This window comes from Zonotrichia albicollis, chromosome 1 (assembly GCF_047830755.1).
Source record: "Zonotrichia albicollis isolate bZonAlb1 chromosome 1, bZonAlb1.hap1, whole genome shotgun sequence".
NCBI lineage: Eukaryota > Metazoa > Chordata > Aves > Passeriformes > Passerellidae > Zonotrichia > Zonotrichia albicollis.
The window spans coordinates 119421075-119444437 of NC_133819.1; the positions used below are offsets into that span (position 1 = coordinate 119421075).

Sequence of the window (23363 nt, forward strand, 5' to 3'; positions counted from 1 at the left end):
TGTTATTATGTCAATTAGGCAGCTGTGTCCTCCACCTTCTCAGTAAACAGAAATGAGTGATAAACTGAGTTTGCCGGGAGAGCCCCTCTCCTCTTCCTAACAGATAAAAATAAATTACCTAGGTAGACCAGGTTGTCCAATTGTTCTCTGGTGAGGTGGATGTTATATGTGGGCCCTCTCTCTTGACCTGTTGACTGCAGCAAATGGTCAATCTCGTCACGCACCGCTGCAAGAGCTTCTGGGTGCCGCAGAAGATAATACATGGCCCAGAATGTAGCTGGAATCGTGTTTCCCACAGAGGCCCACAGGAAGGCAAAATGATGTGCTGGGAGAAAATAAGTGAAAAGGAAGATTAATAGCGTTTATTACACTGATTAGATTTGCAGTGTGCTAATTAAAAGATGTTAGGACACAGACCCAGCCAAGGATCAGTGAATGCTAATGAGGACCAATAGGCTTCTGAAGTCTAATTTTCTGCTTAATGAGAATAGTTTGAAATGTAATGTCGGGGGGGTGGGGGGAATAAGGGGAGGAAATGCAGCTCAGTTATAATCTTTCTCATTATCACCATTAAGTATCTTGTTTTACCACCTCAGCACAAAAAAAAAAAATCAATTATCATACAGGGTTGTTTCAGAGTAAAACATTTTATCATTAGCCAATTAGAAAGAACATAAAAAAATTTCAAGGTCGCCATTTTGCCTTTTTATTTCAAAGGTCTATAGTAAATTATTTTATTTTAGACAAGCAATCATTCATAAGTTTCCTACCTGCTTTGTCATAATCTCCAAGCAGCTCATATTTCTCAAATATATCTTGTCTGGCTTGGACCACTTTTGACCCTCCCAGCCATTTTGTCATGTTCTGAAGTAAAAAATGATGTATAAGCTCCTTCCGAACCTTCTTGGTAGCTCCTAGCAACTCAATTGGTATGTTTGCAGCTAAATAGGGAAAGCTGGCATCAAACTTGATAAATTTGTCTCTGATTTCACTAATAACTTTGTGGCCATCTGCAGCAGGAACTCTTCCATATAGTGTTACAAAACTGGCTTCAAACATTACAGAGCAGCAGAATTTGTACATTTTTTCTGTTTCCCAATCTGTTGCTTGTGAGCATTTCCATTCAAATATATCCTGGAGATTTTTCATCATGTGGTCAGAAATGATATCCAAAGGCTTGCCTTGTAGATACTGGTAGATTCTGTGCAGGTTTTCCTTGAGTTCAGGGAATTTTCCTTTTGACAAGGCTGGGTAGTCAAAAGTTTTGGATGCCATTTTATTTGCAAATTCATGAAATTCAAGTTGCTTGCTATTTCGGATGACATAGACATATTGAAATGGGTCCATGATAAAGGTAATATATCTACCTGAATAGAAGAACAGAAAATAATTAGAGACACGTGCACTTTTATAATCTGGTGACACTTCCAGAAGCAATAACTATAAATAAGCTAAAGCCTGTGAAAAAATCATGCAAGGAAAAAAAAAAAAAAAAAAAACCCAAAGCAAAGATATGTGAATAAATCTGCAAAGAAAAAGAAATTATGAAACAAATATTATTTAGATTGTCTTTGTCAGGATGCAGATTCCACCAGTGTGCAATCCACACTTTGCAGGCTCTTCAAAAATCCTTGTGAAGCCATTTTCATGTAGACAGATCTACTGTTTGTGCCAACAGTTGTGTGTGATCTCTTCAAATGTGGTGCTCTGAAATAAATAATTTTCTACTCAGGTCTAATTCATGAGAATACAGTGTGGAGTCATAGCAACATTTGGAAACTGTAGGTTTTCACTAGCAGAAAGCAAAAAACACACACATTTCACCTGCACAGAGGAAAGTGAATGACAGGGGCTGGAGTGGAAAACATGCCACCTAGGCAGCTTTTTCCAAGCAGATGACAGAGGAACTCATAATCTGCCAGCTACAGCTTTAACTGCACGCTGCAAACCCCCAACATTTAAAGTTTTTCTCACATGTGGCTCTTTTTCCCTGAAGCTTTTCTAACTCTCTGTTAAGAATGTGCTTAGTATCCATAACATGACTACCTTAGTTTATGAACGTGAAGTCACGGCCTGTGATGTAGCAGGCACCATTTTTAGGACAGGCTCCACTGTGGGATACAGACTGTCCCAGCGCTAAGATCCATTGTGTCAGAGCGCACCACCAACTTCCTACCCTTGCCAGGGTCCTTAATGAGATGACACAGTGATACCTTCAGCTCCTTGTACAGAGGGATAGGATTGCATCAAGTTAAATGCTTTTTCAAATTGTCCCTGCCAAAGAAGTCCTGAAATTTCTCCCCAAACTTCAAGACAACTGCTGCAAAAAAGCATTTGGAGGAACTACCATGAATCAAAATGCTAACACTCCCAAAGCTCAATTAAATCTTAGCTCTTTATAGATGGTTCTAAATTTAGAGTTCCTGATTCTTACCTTGAATTAAGAGGTGCATTAGGGAAAAAGGATGCCTATTAAAATGTACACTTTCCCTGTGAAATATCCCAGTCACAAACTCAGGGAAAGAGCAAAGCTTCCAGCACTTACAGCCTAATTCTGTCTCACTGAAGGGACAAATCTCCTTTGATTTTAATGGGAACACTACATGCTTAACTGCGGACCAAATTTGGCTCTGTGACAGATGTCCAGAGATAAAGTAGTCACTACCACTAAAAATGTCAAGTATCCATGGTTACCATATAATGATATCTGAATTATCATAGTTATTTCATATTCTGATTTGTATACACACACAGTGTCCTATGGTATCTGGGTACACTCTGGACTTCCTCTGCAATTACCAGCTGCCATAATTCCCCTCCCAATTACATCAATTGCAATCCCAGTGAACTAGTAAGGAAATGTAAAGGACATATCAAGACAGAATTTGAACTCTTTTTCTCTTTTGCCAACAGTGTGTGAACATTTTTAAGATACTCATGGATTTTGTTTTACTGTAACATAATCAACCATAGCTGTAAATTTAATTTTAAAGTATATTGAGAAACCAGCATGAAAGAGAGATCCTGCATTCTCAGTCCCCTTTTTAGACCTCATATGACTACAGAGGCTAACAGGAATTTTTAGTCTTGACTTGACTTTAGTCTTGCAGGATCTTTGTTAAGAGTCCTAGAATTACCCTCTCTTTCTAGCTTTCACCTATTTCATGCTCTTTATTGAGGCTACCATCTTTGTGATCAAAGCTTGGAAAGAATGTCCAGTGGAGCAATTTTTAATAAATAGATCTGGAGTGTTATTAACCCTAAAGATGAAAGCTGGCTTCTTAACTTTGCATTTACAGGGTAAACAATTTAAGTTAGGATTTTTAATTAATATTAATTTAAACCATCTGTCCACCATCTGCTTATTTCTGATGCAAAATATGAGTTTCTTTGTGATCTTTAATCAGACACTTAGCAAACGCACATCAATTCTTATCATTTTTTAAGTAAGAAAATGATTTTCAGCAAATGAGTTTTCAGACAAACAATTTTAGTAATAATTTTAAATCAAAACTAACTCACCACTAGCACATACTTTGAAAAAAAAAGTCCCTGAGAAAAAGAATATTACAGATCCTGATTTTATTATTCTCATCAGGTTCCTGGTAGCAAAAAGTAAGTATGTAACAAAATATAATTCATTTTGTAGAATCAATTCAGGCTCCAGACCACATCACTGCAAGTCAACAACATATATAAACACATAAACCAAAATATTTCTTGTTGCTACATTTAGTAAGGATCTAGATAATGACAAAAGTGGAACCCCCCTGTAACAAAGGCAGCTTGTTTATGTATGCCATCGAGAATCTAATTTTAGATCTCTTAATTAGAAAAGTACTAAAACCTAGGGCTAATTATTGGCAGTTAGAAAGTTGTGAGAGTGGGTCTGGGAGCCTTTAACAATTACAGTCATCCTTACACACAGATGCCCTACATGGCTACACTGCTCACCCCAGCCTCATCCATACAGGAACAGATTGCTAATTGCAAAATTGTGCTCCAACACCTCCTCTACACCCTGAACAGCAAACATCCGAAGTGGAACAAACTTTCTCACCTCAAGTTATGATTTTTAAATTTTTAAAGTGTTAAAAAATAGTTTTGCTTTTAAAATCCTATCTTTGTCCCCAGTTAGGTTTCTTCCCACTGATCGTCCCTGGTGGTGTCAGAGACAAATAAATTAAAACCTTTCATAATGTTTTCAGTTATTATTTGGTATTTCAAAATGCAGTTTCCCTCCCTACTCCCATGTTTCTCCACTGCAGCTAACGCCAAGACAATCTTTGGGAAGTAAGCTTTTCTGAAATCAATTCAAAATCTTGATACTCATGAGTTTCTATCAGAGTACTAAAAAAGGTAATGCCAAATCAGCCAAAAATGAAGGCACACTACTATTTCCACAAATCATGTAGCCTTAAATATTGAAGATATTCATATAGAAACCACTAGAGAATAAGCCATTCCCTGTTAGTTTGTAAAAAACCCCTTCAACACCAAAAACTAAGTAGGCATGTACATACAGAAATGTCATACTCCAATTCACAACAGTTTAACTCACTGAGCTATTTTATTTAATACAATAAAAACAAGTCAAAACAAGAGATGTATCCTTCTTTCTGCAAAAAGCCCTCTGATTTTTTATTTTTAATGGCTACAGAGAATTCATACTTCACGATCCAGTTCTTCAGTCTGCATTACACCCATGCTGCAAATAGCCTGGTTATCTCCATTTAGTTTCTACGATCTCCTAGAAACAGAAGATTGATGTGGAAAATATGAAAATTGTCAACATTTGTAAATCTGAGCACAGAAACCAGTATTTGTATGATAGTTAAGAAATTACTCTAATAATGCATTCTGGACCTTTTTAATGCTAATGATGAAAGACAAGCATTTCAGATGGCATCTAATGATGGATGTTATTTCAGTAATGCTTGGAGCAGGCTTCAGCCTGGTAAGGAGTTAATGAAAATTACCTTTTGTCTATGAGAGAAAAATGTGATATGCTACTGTAGATGTATCATGCTTTAAAGAAAAGAATGACTTAGCAGCAGTATTCAAAACGGCAAATGTGCTTAGTCAAAACCACAAAAATTATTTTATTAAAGGTGAGTTAGTCTCAGAGAGAATGTTGCAGGGTTTGTTACCACTCCTATGAACTTGAGAGGAAAAGGACACAAAGTTTAATCCCGAGAAACAATGACAAAACTGTTTCAAGCTCTTTAAGTTCTTACCTAGATGTCTGCCTATGCTGCTGACCCTTAGCAAGCAGAGGGGCTTGGGAAGTATGATCATCTCAGTGCCACAGACTCTCTCTCTCTTCCCCCTCCTTATTATTTCCTATTCTGATATTTTCTTTTTTTTTTTTTTCCCCCAAGACTATCGCATTTACGTAATCGTCCTCTTATTAGGGAGATTCTGCTGAACTGCTGACAATGATGTACAGTGGTGCTGCGCTGGCATGACGTTTGGGGAAAACGATTCTGCTGCACCACCACACAAAACCAATTAGAGAACTATTTTCTGCGACAGGTCAGGAATTTACATTGTTTCTCATAGAAAGATGTGCTTTTTAATTTCTTTATTAAGATGACATCCATGTCCCTTGCGACTTTTAGGGATGACAATCATTTGCTCATCACATGGGAAAGTACAATCAGCAAAATCGCATTACCAGTACGGGGCAACGCCAGAAACTCCAAGCATCGTTCCGCATTTTCCAAATGAACTAGTTTGAGAACCAATAATTATAAAAATATATATTGATAGAATTTTTTGACAGGACCTTTAGACATCCACCAGGGGGGTAAAGTAATGATAGTCCACATACAGCTGGCTACGCTATGTTTGCCGAGCACAGAAACATCATCTTTGTCAAATCAGTAAGACAGAGAGAAATCCTGTATGCCTTCGGATCAGGGCACGAGAGGAGACACTAACTAGCTTAGTTTTCCTCCCTGACTTGAGGATGACAAACTATTTCTCTTTAGTGAAGTCCTGATGGTCAGCACTTTTATACCGAAAAAGAGAACTTAAAGTGGTGTCTCTGTTATGATGAATTCACAAAATCAAACATTTCCCTGCACAAGACTGGAATGATATCCAGAACTAACTCCATTTACCTCAGTCTTTATTAAGGGAGGCTTGGCTAAAAACACTTGAACATAGGGGATTATCTGAGATGGAATTTGGTTTATCCTGGAAATAGAAATTTCTGAAACTAAATTACACTCATAATTGGTTAAACACAAACTTCTAAACATAGTCTTTCATAAAATAATAAAGAGTCAAAAGAAATAAATATTTGATTAAACACTTTTAAGATTCTGAAGTATGACTGTATCCAGTTTAATGAATGTACTAGTATCTGGATTATAGCCATTAATTGGTATTTGTAAGAAGCCAAAACTGTATTATAGTGTGAATTCAAATTAACAATAAAAAAGACTCTATTTCAACAAGAGTTGATGTTCTACTGTGCCAAACTCACTTTCAAGTTGCAAAAGATCTGATTATACCAGTTTTCAAAAAAAGAATCCTGAATGAAATTTTAAAAAATACATATTTAATACAATAAAAATTCTCTTCCAAAGGAACAAAAGGACAGATTTTTTAAAAGGAGGAAAATTTTTATTAATTAAACACACAGCTTGCAATTAAATTAATTGACTTTAAAAAAAAATATTTTCATTCCAAAATATTGCTTCTATGGAAATATAAACCTAATGCTACTACCCTAGGAAAAAAAAGCAAACTTTATACTTTACACTGAATATTTTTGTTTCAATCTCTCTAAAACTACAGGAATAACTAAAAATTATATATAGAGACTGAAGCTGATAATTTGAACAAGGATATCGGCATGTAAAGGTGCAGAAGATGATTATAACCAGCTATATTAATAAGAGCTTGCCTTTCTGAACACAAGAAAATACTGAATTTTATATTGACCTTAGTAAAAAGTAGATCTCTATAGATAGATGTAAATTTATATATTTAACTTTCATTTGGGATTTTAGTTTTATTCTATGTTCTTCTTCCACAGCTAAGTGCCTATGTAAATCACTCAAATGTTTATATTCAATCTGGCTTCGTAATACAGTTATAAATACAGGAAACAGCAAGGTTATATCATACTTTAATATATTGCTATTTTCAGCAAGCATGATCAGAGTAAGAGGCTGGCAACGGGAAGTTGCTGTGTTCCAGTCCCGACTGTATCACTGAGTCAATGTGTCATTCATTCCCTTGTGTTCCTGTCAACCAGTTGTAAAATGTGTGAGAACAAATTCTGCACTTTTTTTCTTAAGTGTTTTCTAAATTTAATCTGATATTTTTCTGTGCAGTGTCAAGATGATGTTAGTTCTCCTTTCTTTAGGAAAAAACCCACCAATACATAATTTAATGTGCTGGCAATATCTATGTTCATACAGTACATACCTACAAAATCTGTCAAAATACATATATACTTAGAGATGTAAATAAATCCACACATTGATAGTGATATTTTATAGATAACTATTATGCTTACAATATATGCAAATTTGAGGGATTTTTAGGGGTCTATGCTAGAGAAAAGTGTTTTGGGTTAAGGAAGATTCTAAACTAAACATTTGGATTAGTATTTAACTTCACTGATGGAAAAAAATCAAGATACATACTAAAATATTTCTCACCAGCAATATGTACAGTGAAAATATCTCCAAATTTCTTTTGCTGATCCAGTAAGAATTTGTAGGCATCTTTTCTAAATATCAGAGCTTTCCCAAGGTAAGGAATCCAGCCATTTATTAGTGGGGGCTCTCCAGTCTTTCTGTTAAAAGCAGAAAAAAAAATAAACAGGAGTTAACTTTGGCATGAGAGCAACTCATCTTTATATCTATTTATATATTACACTTAGACCCACCATTTACATCTATAATTCCTGCAATGTATAATATGTTGTACAGAAAGTTCTTCAGATATGATGGCAGGTTAAATCTAATCACACCTCTGAGCACTGAAGGCTCCATGTGGTGATTAGGAAAAATAAGTGAGAGAAATTGAGACGCATTTAACTTCAGGTCGTCCAGTTATTACCATCAAGTTATGAACACAGAAAAATGGCATTCAGTAGAAAAGCTCCCAGCAAAGAGTCATCTCATTTTCAATATTTGGTGTGTCAGAGGAAGATGTATTGGAAGGCAATTATGACAGATTTAGGTAAATAGGACGCCGACACACCGCACAAAACAAGTATCCTTACAGATAACATTTTAGTAATTTCAGCTTACTAGCACAAAGAACAGCCATTCTAACTAAATAACTTTTAAACACAGGATAATAATACAGGCTGAACATTAACTGTACAAAATCTCAGTCTCTTCATATTTATAGTCTAAGATAGAAATGTATTTGGACAGTTTAAGAAGAACGTACAGGTATTGATGTTTGCATCCCAGTTCAAAAAAGCAGCCATGGTGCATTAGTTATCTTTACAGAATAGTATAAAATACCTTTTAAGAATCTACTAAGTTACATTTTTCTTTAAAAGGAAAAAAGGTTCCCACACTGTTCTACTCCTGACTGCAAGTAAATATCTTTCCTTCATGCTGGTCTTTAGTTGCTTGAATCTGATTTACAACAAAGAAACATAAAGCGTGCTTGTTCTGGAAGGGATTAAAACAAATATTCACAAACAACTCTGCTGCTACATCCCATCTGTGAAGGTGACTTATACTACATGCAGAACAACTCATTCTGATTAAACACAAGATATTTACTAGCTTGGATCTAATAAAAGATCAAGGGATCACAAGCTTTACTACTATCATACACAGCATGGATTTTTATGTAGCTGGATTAACCCTATCATAGTCACATTCCCCCTTGAACTGCTGTAACACAAAAAAAAAAAAAATTAAAATAACCATGGTATGCTGTATTTACTTTTAATTTTACTTTCATAATTAAAACTTTTTGGGCAGAAAAATAAAAGCCGGAGATTTGCCCCCTTACTTAAAAGAAGTTATTATAAATTTAATTTACAGATAAACAGATGTGGCTAAACCAAGCTGCATATTTTGATCTCCGTTTAACTCACTACTAACTTCAAATTTAAGTTTCCAAGAATATCCTTTGTCCTCTGGAAAACCAATACATCTTCTTATCTGACAGTCTTGCAGTCAACAGTTTGCTGTGCCTTTTTCATTTCCTGAAATTTTGTCGCTTTGGCATTTTGTTTGGTTGTTTTGTAGTGTGTTTTTTATATTGAGGAGAAGGTGAAGCTCCTCTTTCTTCAATACCTCCCAGAAACCACTGCATTAATCATCCCCTTGTGGTCAAATAACAACATTATTTACTCAAATGGTCCAGAAAACTTTGTAATGTTTAATTTTGTATTAAGTGAATAAAAGCAAAGAACTAATCTGAGATTACATGAGAGGGATCACTAGCCCTGGAAGCATAGCAGCCAACTTGATACCCTCAATTATCCCTTCCAAGCCTGTAAAGAATCTGGACGATTTACCCATTTTTTCCCTCCCAGACTATTAAGTCCTGAGAGTGTCCGCCTTTCACTTCCCTGGCTGGAGACTACGTCCTGTAAGTAGCATCCTGACAAATATTTAGATAGGCTTTTTGTCATCTTCTAATTGAATGCATCTAATTTCACCCTCCATGTTCTGTCATTCGGTCAGAAGCTGTATTCTTCACGAGCTCTCCGCCGGGTAAAAAGAAGGCAGCTCAGAAATCCAAGGGAAAATTAACTTAATGCTCCAAGTCTTCGGGATCACATCAGGGAGACATTTTGCTATTGCAAAGACGTGAGGGTCATCGTTCACTTCAGACATGTTTAGCTCAGCAGCAATAAGCTTAACACTGTTAAACACTGTGTCAAAGCTACGTGGCTTTCAGAGACAAATATAACACCAGTTCAACTTACGACCCACAGCAGACTGATAACAGAAATGAGTCTTCATTTCTAGCTTTCTGTCTCTTTGGGAGATGGAGGTCATCTCCACGCCTTATCATGTCTGCTAACACACAGCACTGCTCGTATTTCAGTGCCTCCCCAAATCCAGCGCCTTTCTGCACAAACCTTCAGGCAGAGCAGTGCAGCCAACCCCATTTCCCGAGGGACTCTCACCTGCATCCTGGGTATCTCCAGAAGTCTTCATCAACTTTGGATGCTAAACAGAACCATTAACAAAACCCACAGAAACTTTTACTGCTTAATTAATTTGCTCATGAACTTTAACTCTGGGCTCACGCTTCACAGAAGTTGCAAAATTTGATAATTAGGGAAAATATTACAAGCATTAGAGTTATATTTTACTCGTGGCAAATATTTTGTTGTACCAAATGCAGAATATATCTAAGATATATAATAGAGCACTACGAAGCATTTTGATGGAAATTTAGGACTGCAACTTTTTAATTTAAGCATTCAGAATGTCTTAGAGATTACATTTTATTCAGGTCTAGTCTAACTGCTTAAATTCTAATGCATTTAACAAACCTCATGATATTCCCAGGTCTTTTCACTCCACATATTGGGTTGGTTTTGATATTCCTTATATAGAGGAATATCTTTACTTGTCTGAGAAGCCTCTGTGAAGTCAGTAAAACTTAACAAACAAATTTCTCACATATGTGAGTGAATTTTACAAATAAAGCATCAGCAACATGTCCAATGCAATCTATAAGTAGACGGATCAGTTACAAAGTGGAGGGAGAGCAACACAGTTGTATCATCCATCATTGTTAAATGGATAATTTCAAATAGCATTATGCAAAAATCAGCTGGCTACAAATACAGCCCATAAATAGAACGAACAATTTTGATAACTAATTTTTCGTTGCTTTCACAGAGAAAAGATACTTTCTTGTTAGCAAGTAATAGAGTTGCAACATCTACTACACCAAAAAAGCAAAGTTTTGGAGTTTGTTTACAGTTTCCTTATGGGAATATTTTTCAGCTCACCTAAAACACAGAAGGCAGTGACTCAGGTGTGATTATTTAGCTACTGAGGTAAGGCAATACTAAAAAATGTGGATGCTGTATCTATGTCTCACTTATGCCAAGCAGCAGTGATGCAATAAAGCAGGAGAAAAATGAGCTTCAACATAAGTATTTTGGAAAATGTTCAATAAAAAAAATAAATTCAATGTATCTAAACATTATGCTTTTATGTAGTGAAAAGGAATTATTTTGGAAATCCCAGTAAAGTCTTTTGTAAAGGTCTCTGAACACAACATCTTTTTTTTTTTTTTAGTTATAAAGAAAATACCCTGAAGATTCACAAGCAAACAGACTTTGCCAACATGATCTCTCACAGAAATATTATTGCTTTATAAAAGCACACAAGACTATTCTTTTCTTGGTTACACCATTTCAACATCACTGCAGTGTGAGGCATTGAACCCGTGTAAATGAGAGGAGAATCTTTCTCATCTCACTGGTTATTTGTATTCCAAAGGAGCAGATGCCTTTCAAATTATGCAAAAACCCACAGCGCATCTTGTACTATAGCAGATGAACAGGTTAATTTTTCTTTTTGCACATAATAAATCATAAGTGCTTTAACACCCATAGTCGCATTTCATGAACATAAACCTTCTGTTTAATAATGTCTGTTTACAACTAGAATCAGACATACAGTAATCTTTTGCCTGGGATAAACATTAATCCAGATCTGTCTAGAAAAATTATACAATTCATTACCATAAGTAATCTCTATTGTGCCCCATGCTTAACCTTCATCTTTTTTTCCTGTCCTATAATCTTGCAAATCCACTGGTGGTGTATGATTGGCATCTGGTGTTAAGGCAGCCCTCACTGCACACAGTGCAGCTGAAGCAGCCCGACAGGAACACGTCACTCTGCAGGGTAACGCCGGTTCAGCTGACCGCTTTTCACAACAACTTCCACCAAAGGCGGAGAAAACCCACCAGCCCAGGAGAAAAAGGTCTAACAATAATATAAAATGACCCCTTTTTTGCCACAGAGGGGTTATTTTCACTTTCCAAACCTCGCTACCATTCACAAAAGTTTAAGTCCGTGCTCTGAATTTTCCATACTATCTTTGGACAAACCATCATAATACCATGTCCAAGCTGGAACACACCATGTCAGGGGACTTTAAGGAATGGAAATGGATTGGTACAGAGTAGAACAAAAGCTATTATGAACATGTCAAAGCAGTTAGAGATTATTCACAGGCTCGATCACAATATTTAAGCAACAAGACATGACAGACAGTGTCTTTCCAGGGGCTTATGAACACTCTAACTGTGAGGAAAAGAATGAGGCCAAAGGCTTCAACCCCAAGAAAGGTAATCCCCAGAAATGTGGTGTCTGGAATGTCTTCTTGTATTACAGGAGAGAGAACACAGGAAACTTAGGACAGGAGGAAGCCAGTGAGTCTTTCTATTTTTTTTTTTAATTTAGCAATTTTCCCCTAGACCAACTTATAGGTGTTCTACATCTATGAGGACAGAAAATAAAATTTTCTTTCAAATATTTGGCCACAATGCAATTTTTGACATTTATAAAATTATGCATGTCTTAAAACCTCACCCAAATTATCTCACTCAGTGATCTCCTGGAACTCTAAATCTTCCAGGTTGAATACATGCAGTACAAAAAAGCATTCCCTGCAGAACAAGCCAGATGAGGGTTTTAGCAATATACAATCTTTTACCCTTGGATTCTCAGCTTCCATACTTCCTGTGGAGGTAAAGGCATTGCTCCTATCTGGTCACTGCTTTCAGGTTTGTGGGGAGTAAATGGATGCATCACCTTGAGAGAGGATTGACACGATGAAGTGCGAGTCCCGGACAGAAAAACCTCACACTGCCACTGCCTATACCATGCCTAGGTAAAGTAGTTTCATACTGCAGTACTGATCACCATCTTGTTTTCTTTAGGATAAAAATCACTCATAAAAGAAAAGGACAAAGACACATAAAAAAGCATAAAATACACTTTTGAGCACTCCAAGGAGAGGAGAGTTTATCTGCGCTCCCAAAAAGAGCAGTACAGCAAAACAGACTCTAATGTGTTTGTGATAATGTGAGACAAACTGGGAGAAATGCTGACAAAAGCAAATCAACCAACTAGTGAATTTTTATAGTGATTTTTTTCCCCCCAGAAAAATGCAATCCTTTTGTTGAAAGCTTTTTGTGTCAAAAATTTATGTGATTTTAATAAAAAATACATTTTTTATCCTTTAAAACCATACAAGGTTTTATTGCTAAGATCTCCAACTGTAATCCATTCACCACAGGAGCATCTTCTTTCTCTCTCTTCAAGCAATTCCATTTAGGTAATCCCCAAATACCCAAAAATACCAAGACTCAATAACTCATTCAGTAACTCTGAAATATCACTCTCTAAGAAATCTTATTCCTTTGCAGTTTAGGCTAAATTATATCAAGAATTGTACGTTGACATTGTACATAGCAATTCTTCACACTGCACACTGTGTTGAAGGACACATCTATAAATTCTAGCTCTATTTCTAGTTACCAGTTGGGACATTGCCTAAGAAGCCAAAAGGCAAGTAAATACCATGGTGGGAAAGTAATCTGAACAGTTTTAAAATGGAAATCCACGAAGAAAGAGCTTGTAGCTCAGGCTTTATCAGAGGCTCAACATTCTGAGACATTTTACAACACCAAATGTCATGTAAAGTTTCATAACAGGCAGGATAGGGGGCATGGTGAAGACAAGACCTGGCCTATGCAACAATAATTCATCAGTACTAAAAGTTCATATAAATTTAGGGCTCATAGCCTTCATTTTGCAATCCCACTTTGCTTCTGGTCTGGGTAAAGGCTGTGAGAGCAGCCAAAACTACTCAACACTTTCCCTGACCAAGCCCAAGGTCATTCTATTAAATTTTACATTTGAGGTTATTTGTCCAGTCCAGAACTTTTCCTTTCTTAATTCAGCTTTAATCAAAGAAAAATAGGCTAGGCAGAGATGATGAGAGGTTACCGATTTCATACCTGGCACCCCAGGTAGGGTGCTCTGCACTGGTATCTTCCTTATATTTTCCTATGCCCTTCTTGATGACAGTCAGTAACAGAACAGAGTCTTTTCAGTCTCCCCAAGCAATCTGCTTCTCCTCACATCTAACCTTTATCTTCATGTACCTCAAGCCCACTACTTCTCACTCTGTCTGCAAAGGAGAAGAGAATAAATTATTCCCTTCACTTGTGCAGGAACACTTAATGCATTTAAAGGTACTTATTATGTTCTCATTTAGCCTTCTTTAGGTTAAACAACCTCAATTTCTTCCAGTATTTCTTCATAATTATTTTCTAGACCTTTACATACTTGTATCACTTCTTTCTTGATTTTCACACCTTTCTCTATGGCAGTGTCTGCACTGAGCACAGCAGTGCAATTACCTATTCCATCTCAAGGGTGACACCCTTTGCTTCCCAGCACAACCTCAGCTTTCTGTGCAAAATCACCGCCGTGTTGATAAAAATCCAACTTGGGAACCATTACAGCTCTCAGCCTTTTCCCAGTGAAAAGACTGTGCTCCCATCCAGATGCTGTTGATTAGTCCTCTGTGTTTTCCAGCTCACCATTTGGAATGCTAATCCCTCCTTTGCAGGCTCGCAGACACTCCTCTTTAGGTATTATCCATAAACACAAACACTTTTTTCCCTCATATTCATGTGAGAAGGATGGGATCAGAAGATCCACCTGTATTTCCCTTCACTCCTATTAGGAACGTATTTATGCTGCACATTAACTGACTTTACCAAAGAGAACCCAATGCCTTTTGTCTGATATTCCCCTCTTCCCTAATTCATTTCTGCACTTCAATATACTGCTTTGCTGCATTTAACACATGTTAAAACTGTACACAGTAAGTAGCTCATAGTAGGAAAATCATATTAACCGTCTGGCCTGGAAGTGACAAGTGAAGTGTGGATAAGAATGTCAGCACTCCCCACAGAAATATATTCAAACAGGCAGAAATCATTCCTTACGTAATAAAGAGCAAACAAATAAATTCAGGAAATCTCAGAAACAGCGGTGGGACATTATCACATTTTAAAATCCCTGGTAACAAGGAAAGAGAGGAGAATGCTGGATGGAAAAATATTGCTGCTTCTGTATGCAGCAACAGTGTTTTCTTTGAGAATGTAGTATGTAATTTCAGCAGTAAAAAATAATTAGTGCAAAAATCAAGTATTGTTTTCTATAAAACTGCACGCTAAATAATGCAGGATGATTATTAGGACAAAAAGGGTGATGAAAATAGACCCTTCATTTAGTGTAACTGAGTCTTCCAGAAGTTTGGAATCTTGGTTAACCAGACATCTCTATACTCACCAGAGAGATAAGGAGCTTTTTGGAAGTATTGGTCTTTATTAATGATACATCATTAAGGTCATCAAGGTATCTCCACTAGATTTCCTCTAATTCTGTCTTGTCTTTTCTCATATTTGTTTTCTGAAAATCTTTTTCTCCTGCTTCTGATTCCTCTGCATACTTCCACCCTCTTGGGATGCCTCCATGAAGTGCTATGACCATTGAGCCCCTTTCCCACCCGCTGTTTACTTTCTTCTCAAACCAGATCTTCCTTCTCCTGTTCAGATCTGGGCTGCCTTTGCTCTTATCTCTTGCAATGTGTTCTTAGTCCAGGTATTGTCCACCTGCTTTCACTTCCAGTTGGCCCTCAGCCAAACCCCTTCTTAAATCCTGACCACCACTGTCAGCACTGTGAACCACACACTCTGCAGTGGCACAGAGAAGAAGCAAGGCTGTTGGTGAGTCCTGTCCAGTTTCCCCACTGTGCTCTCCGGTCTTCCCACACCCATCTGTTATCTCCTGAATTAGGCAGAGACAGGAACAGCCTTTCTACAGTGCATGTCTGCATTGTTCACTGCAAAAGTGATCCTCAATTCTGAGATCAAACAGTACCAATAAAATCACTCTCTCTCCATCTCCCCTTTCAGGGAGTATTAGCCATTTTCAAGAGGCAAATGCAATTCATTCAGGATGCATGTGTGTGTGTACACATGTATTTATCAATTATGTGTATATATCAATCAGATTATGCATATTGAAACAGAATATGTGTATATAAGCATACTTCTATATGCACACACATAGGCATTTATGTGCACATACTTCTATATGCACACATATGCAAACATAGGAAAAACTGAGTGGTGCCATAATTTCATTTTTTTTTGTTGCAGTAACACAAACACTTTCTATGTTGTAACACAAACAGTTTTATTATAATATTTTGGGGTTTAGCTGTAAGCTTCTGATGTTATAGCCATGGTGGAATTGTGAGTATCAGTACCACTCTTTTGACCTGAGTGCATTATATACCATTACTGACCAGCAACAGACCACTGCAGAAAACTGCTCTGTCCCTCACTCTGTCTACCATGCATAGACTTTTCAAATACCAGCAACCCACCCCTGATTTATTGAGATAATTAACTAGAAAATGGGGCCACTTACTCTGTCTAAAAATCTCCACGTGCATGGCTTTAGAAGAAGAAAAGGTTTTGCATTTTATCTTTTTAAAAAAAGATGAAATACAGCTAAGAAGATTTTTAATTAACAATTTCATGACTCCCACAGTTATGGCCATGCATTACCCAAGTGGAAGCACAGAAGCACATGGCGCTCTGTAAGCAATTTCCCTCCTCTCCCCCATGAGCTTCAGATGTCAGACATTTCACAAATTGTATTACAGAATTAACAGTCAGGACATATTTTGCTCAAAAATGTATTGAAAAACTCCAAAGTGTAGTCTCAACAGTGGGATAAACACAAAAATACCCCAGGTACCTTATTTAGTTCACTTATTTGCAAATAAACTCGAAGTTGATATAATGAGAGAAGGTAACTAATCCTGTCAGCAAGGCATGTATCACAGGAAAACAGCATTTGAATACTGTACTTAGGCGAATGTTTCAAAAGCTTTAAAGTCTGTAAGATGAACACAGTACCAGTAGGTCTTCTTCTCTTTCAAAGATTATTCAATTATTCATATTTTCTTTCCAGATACTTCTTTTTCCTCTTTTCCTTCCAGTGCTACAAGTCTATTGCACATGTTAAGAGAAACAGTCTTCTAATGGGATTCCCCACAAACATTAATTCTCTCCTGCTTCATCTCTTTCTGCCACCAACCTAGATTAGCACCTCAGTTTCTCCTTCTGAACTGATTTTCCTTCTCTCAGCAGAAACTGCAGGTGATCTATTTCAGCAGAAAGCACGCAGCAATCTGCACTCTATCTCTGGCTTTTCACTAGCTGTAACAAGTCTCTCCTCTTTTTCCCCTTCCTAGATGTGCTTCTGCATTCTTTACTCTTCTTCCAAAACTTCTTTTCCATTTCACTTGTACCTCTCCCTCCTTCTCTTACCCTGAGCTCTGCTCCAGCTCTGCTCCTGCATTGAAGAGCATATGGGCCTTTTTCAAATTAAACTTTCTCATAGTTCACATTGGATAAGTCCTATCCCTGCCTTAACAAGCTGCCACAATTGGGGAGCCACAAATCCAATTACTTGCAAATGCATTTTCCTAGGTCTGTGTAGTGATACTTTTCACATAAATGCACATATGAGCAGCACCTTTCTATAATTCATCCTATGCACTATGAAACAGCAACCTGATGGACTCTTGGGTCTGAAGTGAGTGGATATGAAAAGTGCAGTCTTTTACTAAGCAGCCTTGGGTAGGACTAGACTGAAACTAGATCTCATTATGAGGGGAATTCTGATGTATCTTAAAACATTTTTATTTTTAAATTAAAAAAAAATAGCCCTTAAATATATTTCCCACAAAACAGCTGCTCCTCAATTTTATTTAGCAAATATCAAAATGAAACCAGTCACAGCCTTCTCAGATTGCCCACAGCTTTTCCTAGGATGCTGGAAGGATTTAACGACAGGGATGGTGGTGCCCTGTCCTCCTCGGGCGGATTTGCAGAGCAGCTTGCAGCCACCCTCAGCCACACAGGCTCGGAGTGTGGGCCGTGTGTCTCACAGGCAATCCCTGCCCGACCTCCCCTTGGGGTGCTCTCATCTGCTTTTCCCTCTCCTGAGCCTAAAACTCTGCTAAGCCCATAACAGATTTAATATGTATTAATTTAGGAGCATCAGTGCATTGCCTGAAAACAATGGTTTGATGCTTGGAAAATATATTCCTTTAATTGGTCTGTGGCTGCCCTTCGTAAATATTTATGTAAACTCTATTGTGTTCAAGGGCATAAGGGTTAAACCTAAATGAAGCCTTGTATTTGTGTGAGTTCTCTCAAATGCAATCTCTGTTGGTTTTAGGCAAACTAACTAATTCCAGTTTTAGGTAAATCAAGAATACATTTTCATTCTGCAGTCACAGCAAGTAAGATATTACTAACTGAAGATTGCAAGACAGAACAGTGACTGGGACACTTAAGGGTCTGAACACGTTTTAAATCCCTCTGCTATGAAAAAAGAAGTAGAAAACATAAATAAAATTCTCAATTTTTTAAATTAAAGTGAGCAAACTTGGGGACTGTAATCAGAGACATTAGAATTTCAAAGGAATACCTGTTTAATTTTTTTCTTAATTTGATTCCTGCACAAAAAATATTAAGGTTATAAAGGATTATCTTTCCGAAGAATCCAAGATGGCTATATATGAAAATATATTATCCTTTTATTTTCTTTTTTCAAAACCAGATACCATCCTACTGAGTAATTTCATAGAATAATGGAGTAATTTAGGTTGGAAAAGACCTTTAAGATCATCACATCCAACCATTGCCCTAGCACTGACAAGTCCATCACTAAACCATGTCCCTAAGTGTTACTTCCACTCAAGTATTTCCAGGGACTGGGACCCAACCAATCTTTCCTGGACAACCTGCTCCAATACTTGACCACCCTTTTGAGGAAGAAATTTTCCTGACATCCAATCTATACCTCCCTGTGTGCAACTTGAGGCTATTTCCTCTTATCCTACCTATTGGTACTCAGGAGAATAAACTGATCCAGTTTCAGGGAATTGTAGAGTGATTAAGTCACTCCTGAGCCTCCTTTTCTCCACCTCAGCTCCTTCAGCCACTCCTCATAGGACTTGTGCTTCAGAACCTCCACCAGCGTCCTTCCCACTCTCTGGACACACTCCAGTGCCTCCCTGTCTTTCCTGTAAATTCAATACTAGAGCCCAAAACTCAGCCAACCCAAGATGAAAAACGGGTGAACACCAGGGTTGGAACAAGATATTGATCTGCTGGCTCTTCCTATTTTTCCCCATCATTCCATGCAAATAGAGGAGAACACTACTTGTGCAACCGATCCTTTAGCCAGTCGGCCCAAGCCCTGAGGTCTCTCTTGAGTGCCCTCAGACTTCTTGTTCGGACTTTCAGACTGCCACCTGAAAAATCAAAAATGGATGATAATCTGAAAGCCATAACAGGGTGGGAAGGTTTCTCTTCACATCTTTAAGCTGGATCCAGGAGGCAGCAGACTTCCCAAATAGGTGCGACAAGTCTGCATGTTGGGCTTTCTGTTCTCATCAGAAGAGAGTTTCCTATGACAGTGACCTGTCTTCCTGCTTTCTGGAAGTGGCTTTGACAGAGGATGTGGTCTGACTTGACCCTGGCCACACCTCTATGCCAGATGAGCCCCTGCCCTCACCACAGTCCAGCTACACTCACAGAGCCTCACCCCTGTTAGCAGGGCACCTGGGGAGGTGGGGCAGTCACACAGCTGATGCTCCTGCTGCACAGGTGATGCTCCTCCTGCTCCTGCAGGAATTTGTCCCCATTGCTCCCTATCCTGTAAGTCACTGTGTTCAGAGAGGAGAGGGAATCCTCCATATCTAATGGGCTCTTGTCTGTTGGGCCTTTCTCAGGGAAGACAGGATAAGATTCCAGTAGTCTGTCTGTCTGTCTATCATACTCCCTGATGCTCCTCAACCTGTTCATCCTTGTCTCATTCGAATTTGAAATTTTATTAATAAAGTGTTCAGTATTTTTCAACCAGCTGCTTCAACTGGGTACCATTACAATTGTTTTGGAGCCCCACATAATGAAATGATGATTCCCAAACAGCAAATGAGGCAGCTGTCTATATATGGAACACAAAATTCACAGAAGTGTCAAAACTTCATGAAATCTTAAAAGCTTAAAGCATTTCTGTTGAAGAGATAATAAGCTTTACAGGTTCTAATGAAAAGACTGTAGATACAGGCAAAGAAGGAGACTAAGACTTAGAACACCTCATCCATGTTAATCCATAGATGCAAGCTCAGGACTATAGACTGGTGACTCACCCAGTCATTCCCTTTGCTTAAAAGGTTTTAAGACTGGCTTCACAGCACTCATCTAGCACAGAAGGCTGTAGGAGTGGGTGTTTTGAGTACATTTAAGGATGGACTCTCATTTGTCTTGCTATGTGACCTAGGAGCCAGACCATTAGCACCCCAAACTGTGTCATACAACTGGTGCTGAATAGGAAAAACAGCACAGATTTTGTCCTAGAAAGGACCTCAATATTGCTTGCCAGAAGACAGTTGGATTTGTATGAAATCTGCAATCCTCCAGCTCAGGTTGTCAGTAAAGCTGATATGAGGTGCTGGGTCTTGTGGATGCCCTGGGTATCAGATCCTGCTGGGATGAGCCACCTCTGACTGATCATAGATACAGCACTCAATCTTATTTCTATAGCTATGCCTGAATCCCAAAACATGCATTCCCATTGTCCCAGTGTTTAAATATTTGCAATTTTGTCACATTCTGCAATTTTTGTTTGTTCTTACTGAAAGCCATTGTGTGTTAAAAGTGTAAAAACTTCCTTTATTCCAAAGGATAAGTGGGTATCAACAGCGTTATAAACAGCTGGAGAAATATGGACTCACTGAAGTCAATACTACTCTGAATATTCAGACTGATTGTGGCAAGATTTCATACCCTGTGCTGCACCAAGAAGTCAAGCATAAGGTGAGTCCTGAATTTCATAATCTACATGCTATCCCACTGCTCATAAACAACTGGTGACATTATAGGGGTGATGAGGAGTGCATTAAAGGCATGGCCAAAGAGTGCACTGACCATGCTGAATTTTGTATTGAGTGTAGGCAGAAATCCTAAGTTTTCATAGCTATAGCTCTACTCTGGTTATAAACTTGAGTTCTCTACTACCAATAACTGTTTTGTATTTTATGCTGTGTTATGTACCTTTGCTATTTTTCAATTATGAAAAAATTACAAGAAAATGAAAATTAGAAACAAAAGGTTACTAGTAAAATTTTTTAACATTTCAATTCCAAAGATCTGCACCATTCTGATACAATGTAGCCTTCTGTTAATGATGCATCTGTCATTTTATTGACACCCTTAAACAGCTTTATTCTCTTTTCTAATTAAGAGACAAAGCTGATTATGTCAATCTATGAACTGGCATCTGAGTGCTTTTGTTAAAATGTAAGAAGCAATGAATATGACTATTGTTATGCTAAAACAAAAAACTTGGAATTTTTTACTGGAAAACCCAAGATAGCATAATATATAATGGCTAAATTAGAACAGATTCTTCATATTTATGCAGATGCACATGTGATTGTATTATATAATTAAATGAAGATACTGTGTGAAAAATTAATTCCCAGTAATAGAAAACATAAAGCAACAGTGATACATAATATGCCTGACTAAAATATGTGAGGAGAAATCATCAGATCATAAAATATCAAACAAATAAATGACAGACTAAGCTATCAATCCTCAAGGAAAAATTAAGTTATTAAATAATCCAAAATGCTTGCATGTCAGGACATGATTTCAGCTCCATCCTGCTGCTAAATCAGAGATGCCTACTCAGCAGGCTCTTTTAAGACAATACTGTGGATGGGATGAAAAGTTTACTCTTGTAGGTAGGTCTTTGTGTCTGGATTGTCACAGGTAAGACTCTGGAACAATCTCCCACACACCAGCACAAATTACTGCAAAAAGGCCAGGGAGAAGACAGCTACAGGGAACTCTCACAGAGTCAGATGATCTTCAATGTTTTGGGATGTTAGCAGTTTTCAGACTCAAAGATAACACAAAACAGTTTTCCCCTCAGTTCTGATCAAAGGCAGCAGACAGAGGTTATGTGTCTCTTCTGGCAGCACTAGATCTTCAAGACCACTACTGGTGCTGAGCTCCTGGCAGGAAAGCACTGAATCCTTTCCAAGGAACTCAACTGATTCCATGTTTGCAGTTCTTGCTGATGGTACTGGGTGTCCTCAGGACAGAGCTTAAAGTACTTCAGTCTGACACAGCTCTCCTGACATCAACTGAGCTAAAAGAATTTACACCCTGAAGATTTAGTCTTCAGCTGCTGACTGTGTCAACCAGTGCTGGCATACATCCAACTAGCACATACATCTTCCCTCTTTTTCTTTAAAAATTTCTGTTCTAAATTATCAGAAAAAGCCAAGACATTATAAGCTATTATATCAACGGCATTAAATTTAGTTATAGCTCTGTGCTCCCTCACATGCACACCACACCTGTGGCTGCAAACTACCATTCTTCTACCATTTGCTCATCAAGAGATCATAGACTTTTGTCTCAGATAAACTACAGGCAGCAAAGGGCATGTCCATGACCTTCTACTTTGACCTTCATGGAGGTTTAGTCCACGGGGGAAGGGAGCTCCTCACACTTTTGCTAAAAAACAAAAAAGATCAGCAAATATAAACTATAGCCTTTATACGGTATATATGCAGGTTAAGAATACATCTCTGGATAACTTATGGGCATGTCCATTACTTATAAGACCAATGGTCTTGGCTCAGTACTTCCAAACATCACTCTACTTCTGTTGCACATCATGAAATACCCAGCTGACTAAAAACAAAATTCTGGGAATGGTTTTTAGGAACTATTAAAAGGGATAATAATTTTTCCTCTGTTGTAGGATCTCCTCTAAGAGTGCACTCAATAACCTGCTCTGACTAATCAGTTTGGTAAATTTCCATTTGGACTACTCACTAGTAAGGCTGGGCAGTTCTCTGTTTAGTGAGAGAAAGGGAAGGTTTCAGCCCTTTGGCTTGAAAACAGACTTTTAAGAATGTAATGGTCTTCTTTTAAACCACAAACATTTTGTTCACACTGAAGTAGCAAGACAAATATTTACGTAAGAGTTTGGAAACAAATTACACTCTTAAAACTGCAGCTGAATGATCCTATATGTGAGGAATGGTCTTCACATATAGGATCATTCAGAGGTGACTGACAACAGCATCAAATCATCCCAGTACAAAATGCAAATATCTGGAGTTAGGATTATTGACTGCTGTTATTTGTTCTTAATATTATTAGGAATTTTCATCTTAAAATAAAAAAAAAAGAAGTAAGCA

At 37.7% G+C, this 23363-nt stretch overlaps 1 protein-coding gene across 3 annotated transcripts in view; it reads right to left on the bottom strand.

Moving 5' to 3' along the window:
- CYP7B1 (cytochrome P450 family 7 subfamily B member 1) overlaps window positions 1-23363 on the bottom strand; it is a 124019-nt gene that overhangs the window by 12714 nt on the left and 87942 nt on the right. For 2 of the 3 annotated variants that reach the window (XM_074551587.1, XM_074551596.1), the window contains exons 2-4: window positions 7665-7816; window positions 771-1367; window positions 119-325 (exon numbers count right to left, since the gene is read on the bottom strand). In XM_074551587.1, the coding sequence (XP_074407688.1) occupies window positions 119-325; window positions 771-1367; window positions 7665-7816 (956 nt within the window). The remainder of the gene's footprint in view (window positions 1-118; window positions 326-770; window positions 1368-7664; window positions 7817-23363) is intronic. The other variant, XM_074551592.1, reaches the window with a different exon arrangement.